Raw genomic sequence first — 5,548 nt, 5'->3', positions numbered from 1 at the left:
GAGGGTCCATCTGAAAATTCCAGCTGTTCGATTATGCAAAGGTAAAGAGTATAACTGCACAACTGGGTAAAATAATATAGCCACCTAGCACTTTGTCCTCATCTGCCTCCACAGATTTTGTTCTCCTTATGTTCAAGCATACCAGAGACAGGTTGTAAAGCTCTATTAGGACCATAAAGTTGCTAGAGGTGAGACGGGCCCAAGAAGACATTTCTAGAGGTTTCCTTATAAAAAGAGAAGACCATCGCTCTAATAAGGGCGCTGAGAAAATCTTGTAAAAACAACAAAAAAATATCGCAGCACATCAAAGCCCTCATCAAATGTCATTTGCACTCATCTACGAGATTTCAGCAGTTAATTACTTTAATGGCAGCACTCCAGAGGACAGAAACAATGTGTTTGTTTATGTGAGAGCAAGAACCACAGAGTAAGGCATGGGCTGGTGGGACTGCCTACTGCGGCAGTAGCCAAAAGACATTTCCTCGGCAAAAACATGCGTGAGATCAAAGTATGTGTGCATGTGTGTATGTTTGTGCTGTCTATCATTTTGATGCCACTGGCCCCTCTAACCTCCAAGAGGAGGACATTTAGGAAAAAGATTAAGGGTGAGATATAGAGATATACAGTCTGTTTAACTCCATAGAGCAGTGATAATCTCCCATCCAGATCCTAATCTCCACATAACCAGCAGAGCTAGAAAAAGACTTTTATTCTGAACAGCGAACATCATCAGGACTCCTGCTGAAATCAGATTTTATATGCACCATCGGTAAATGTGTAGGGATCCAATGCTGGATCATCTATATAAACTGTCCATTAACTTTTAAGGTTTAAGTTTTTCTAATACATATCCTAAGAAGGAATATCGATTATGGAATATTCAAATAGTGTTTGAAGCACGTAAAGGATGCTTTAAGTTGTTCTTAATGTTAAAAGTTCAATTTAAACAGCTAGCACAATTTACTCAAGAATAATTTACACTGTGCTTGTACATTTTGATGACAATGCAGCAGTGTTTTATCTTCGCCGTGCAATCAGTCTCTCTCAAAATAATCTTTTTGTTATCATAAACCAATTAAATTTGACCTCTTATCAGTGTTTCCGTCTCTCACATTTTGTGTAGAATTTCACTGCGCTCACAAAAGCCCAGTTCAGGCACATTTTTACAACAAAGCAGCAGTTTATTATTCTGACAACTCGTCTGGGTCTAATAGTTAAACCATTTAATCGCTGAAGAACGTTGCTCTGTTGTTTTCAGATTTTCTCATTTTAGATTTAACTGTCATCTGAAGGTTTTTTTTTTTTTTTTTTTTTTTTCAAACTCCTTATGTAAGATTCAGATTTAAGCATAACATGTTTCCAGTATGGATCTACAGTGGTGAGTAGCTCTGAGCAGTTCTGCTTCACCCCAGTTAAACCCAGATGAACACTGTTCTAACACTGTAAAATTGTTAACAGTAACCTTTATAACATACTGAAGTGGGCCAGTACATCATATATGTATGAAGCATTGACTCATAACAATTTGTTTAGCCAGAGGATGACCTGATATGATTTTAAACCAAATCAACTATCCAGACTGAAATACTTGCTTAAATACTGTGTTGGTGTGGGTGCTAACCAGTACAATCAGGGCCATATACTTATATGTAGGTATATAAATCACCGAGCCATAAGAAATTGGATAACTTTGGGAGTTTTTTGTGTTTAAGTGTCCTGGGTTTGGGGGGATAGGTGCAATGAAACTTGGTTTGGTGTTAAAAGGTCAATACAAAACATGCGTTTCAATTCTAACAGCGTTATAATTACTTTAAAGAGCCAATCCTCTGAAACTCAACAGCGTTTTTAATCTGGACCACTATAATAAAAACTTCAATGTGCATCCTTGGCTGGAAATGATAAATAAGGCGATGAACAGATTTAAATTACCTCCGTCTCTTTTGCTTGTTTGGCATGTGACCTTTCCAGAGGAACACAAACACACAGTGTTGGGGTCAGCCTGCCAGCGCCGGCCCTCCTCCACTTCATGTCCCTCCCATACGCATCGCCGCCTCACACACTCACATCCCTCCAGGTAGTTTACACGGGTTTGTAGATCTTGGTTCTGGTACAGACCAAGAAAAGAAAATTGTGTTAGGTTTAATACTTTTGAAAAAGTAAAACTATTTTTGGCTCTAATGATCACCTGAGCTTTGACCATATCCAGCATACGGGCCATCTCTTCCAGCCTGTTCTCCAGTACCCCCAGCCTGTCCACTCTCTGCTCCTCAGAGTCAGATTTTACCCCACGAGGAGATCCTGGAGGCCCCAGAGCTGCAGCCCTCTGCTGCTGGTCTGCCTGGACGTCCCCGGGATAATGGTCGATTTCCTCCCACGGCCTGTTGTTCGTTTGATGTTTACTGGGTGAACCATCATGCTGGAACATTTGACTGGTGTCAGTTATGGAATTTGGACCATGTGTGTCTTTGTAATGAGGCAGAGGCAGGTCATCTTGAAGAGGAAATGGGCCATGTGTGGGAGAAAAGGAAAGCAAAGGATTACTTTTTTTTTTCTACTTTTTTTTTTATTTTAAATGAACAGTAGGACAACTCTGAACCCTAAATAAACATCCTGGAGACCACAAAATGAAGACCCACACAGGAATAACAAACAGACTGGCCGTGGAACTTTTTAGTTAAAATGCTGGTATGGCAATACAAGTACAGCAAATAAACAGGCTGAAAAAGTGAGAGAGAAAAAATGCTATAAAAAAATATCAGGGGGATCCCACAGCAGCCAAAGGCAAACTACGTACCAAATCCTGTCAGGAAACAGATTTACATTCAGGCTTTTTAAATGTTTCACCTGTAATGTTGTCACAGCTCCATGGACGTCTTACATATGCTTCCAGTGATAATTCAGCTGTCTTCAGATATCCCTGCATAGACACAGAAACCATTTTAAATGTTGTATTTTACAACCTCTTCCTGTGTTTTTTTTTTTTTTTTTTTTTTTAACGTTTTAAGACGTCTTTAATATTTATGCTTGCAGCATGTGTCTTCAATCACTCAATATCAGAACTCCTGGAACACTGAAGACAGGCCAACAAAGTAAAATTAAAAATGTAAAAATAACATAGAATTAATTCAGTTATATTTTGTTATTTCCTTTAAACCTATAGGCATGGAAAATCATTCATGCACACCTTGAAACTTTTCACGTTGTGTCATGAGTCCAAACAATGTGTTTAATTGATGAAGTGTGACGACAAGGAACTATTGTTGAAAGAAAGCTGTGAGAGTTTCTCTACATCAGGTAGGAAATACAACTAGTCCTATGTCTAGGACTAAGATGAACTCCAAGTAATAGACATAGGACTAGGAGCATTGGTACCTGCATGTAAGGAGCATGACATGCAGGAAATTTCTAGAAGAAAACAGCCATGCAAAAACTCGAGATTTGTGAGGAGGTTCATCTAGCAAGACAATAACACTAAAAATAAAGCCAAAGCTAGAACAGCATTGTTTATATCAAAGTCCATCCATGTATGCAATGGTCTAGACAAAGTCCAGACCTAAATCCAAGTAATACTCTTCACTTCGTGTTGGTCTGTGAATGGATGTGATGGACAAAAATGTGACAAAATTTGAAGGGAATATATTACTGAAAGGTTCTCTGCTATATGTGAATGAAACTCACAATAAATTTGCTGTCTTTTTCCCCCGGTGTGCTCCCAAGAGCAATGACAACATCACGCGAAACGTCCAAGCGGATCCTGTTTTCGCTCTTTATTCCTATAATAACAGGTTCTTGGCAATCGGCGTAAAATACCAATCTGTCCGGCTCCAGGCTCATGGCCAACTGCACCCATTCGCCGCCACGGACGGGATTTCTCTTTGGAAAATAAAATCTGGCGAGTGATACTCCAGCAGATTGGTAGTCCAAATGCAGAGAGTTATTGATGGTGGAGGAGATGATTTGGAGTACAGGCGAGGTCGCTGAGGAGAGAGAAAAGAGGGTAGCACTGGATCCTGATGCCTGACGTCCAACCAAATGCACTCCGATGCTGCCCTGAAAGTTGGAGTGCAGGAAGTCGGAGTATTCCTGAGGGAGGATCAGGTAAGCTGCTCTGTGACGTATTTTATACATCAAGCCGTTTGGACTCTGCAATCTGGAAACACCGCTTCTGTGCTGAGATAGGTTTAGTGCTGACAGAAGGTCAATTGCTACAAAGAGAGAAAGGAGAGAGGAAAAAAATATCAATCTACACAGCATCAGGGCATGTGAATGAAGACCCAGTGGATTCTGGATCAGGATGTCAATGAGTATGACAGTCTCATGTCTGCTTCATAGACATCTATCAGTCTGATCTGTACGCTTGGAGGACCATAAACACCATGTAAGAAAACATTTCCACTGTCAAAAGCTGTTCCTATTTAATAAGCAGGAACACTTGGGTTGGAAGCAGATGAACATGTCTTGCACTTTACAAAGCTCTGACAGTTGTCTTGTCAGCAGTCTATCCCTTGAGGGAAACAAATATATAATTTGGTGTTGAAATATTTATTTAAAATGGTCTCAGTTAAAAGGCCATTTAAATTTATGATAGACTAAATTCTAATTGGTAAAATTTATAGAAATACCTACATGCATGCATCTATCTGTTTGCAATCAATCTATGAAAATAAGTTTCACTTTTTGAATTGAATTATTGAAACAAATTAAGCCAAAATGATAGAAATGTGAACCTGTGCACTGACAGCAGTCTGTCACATACAGCAGTGGACATAATGATATATCTCAATAGTGCGTGTCTTATTATAAAATATTACTGACTCAGTTGACCTTTACATCTATATTGCAAGTAATGACTTGGATGTAACGCCTGATGCATTTTACAAAATATATCTATGATTTATTTCAATATAAATGACAGTGATCCGTTCTTTGGATGAATTTGCTTTGCAGCACTGTCAATTAAATCAAGCGTTATAAAGATAACATACTTCTTATGTGATTGCAAAAGTTTTACTTATTTCCTCAGCGCGTGCTTTAAATTGCGTTAAATGTTCACCTAATATTAAACTTTCACACGTACACTGACTTAGATATTAAAAATTCCTCTATTTGATTGCGACTCATGCAGAATCTCACCATCTTCCCGGTTCGGGGCAGAGTGTCCCCGCAAAGACATCACAAACGTCCACAGCAAATGCAAGTTGAGCAGCAGCAGCAGCAGCACCGTCCTCAGTTTGCTGCTCTCCATTCTTCAGGACCGAGAACATGGATCAAAACCCGACCAGTTCATATGAAGAGTCTGGCGCTCATTGTCCTTTTAGCCCGATCGGATGCCACAAAGTGCAAGCTGGCACTTCTCAGCGCTCCTCCGCGGCGGTCAGAGCTCTCCAGAGAGCGCGCGGAGGGAAACATAAAACATCTGGATACAGGCAGGGCGTCACTTTTCTGCAGTCTCACTCTGAATCCCCCTCGGGGCCTTTGTTTCACCATTTGCAGTAAATTGAAGCACGATAACAACTTTTTCTGCATGTGTTCTTATAAAACGAAGGAA

At 39.9% G+C, this 5,548-nt stretch overlaps 1 protein-coding gene across 1 annotated transcript in view; it reads right to left on the bottom strand.

Annotated features, from left to right (window-relative positions):
* The window catches only part of kcp (kielin cysteine rich BMP regulator), a 27,848-nt gene extending 22,300 nt beyond the window's left edge, over positions 1-5,548 (bottom strand). The window contains exons 1-5 of the mRNA XM_015044724.1: positions 5,134-5,548; positions 3,679-4,205; positions 2,845-2,917; positions 2,186-2,490; positions 1,930-2,104 (exon numbers count right to left, since the gene is read on the bottom strand). Of these exons, the coding sequence (XP_014900210.1) occupies positions 1,930-2,104; positions 2,186-2,490; positions 2,845-2,917; positions 3,679-4,205; positions 5,134-5,245 (1,192 nt within the window). The 5' untranslated portion in view covers positions 5,246-5,548. The remainder of the gene's footprint in view (positions 1-1,929; positions 2,105-2,185; positions 2,491-2,844; positions 2,918-3,678; positions 4,206-5,133) is intronic.

This window comes from Poecilia latipinna, unplaced genomic scaffold, assembly GCF_001443285.1.
Source record: "Poecilia latipinna isolate Pla-1442-1.1 unplaced genomic scaffold, P_latipinna-1.0 Scaffold689, whole genome shotgun sequence".
In the NCBI taxonomy this organism is placed as follows: Eukaryota; Metazoa; Chordata; class Actinopteri; order Cyprinodontiformes; family Poeciliidae; genus Poecilia; species Poecilia latipinna.
This window is presented reverse-complemented; position numbering and strand designations above follow the sequence as displayed.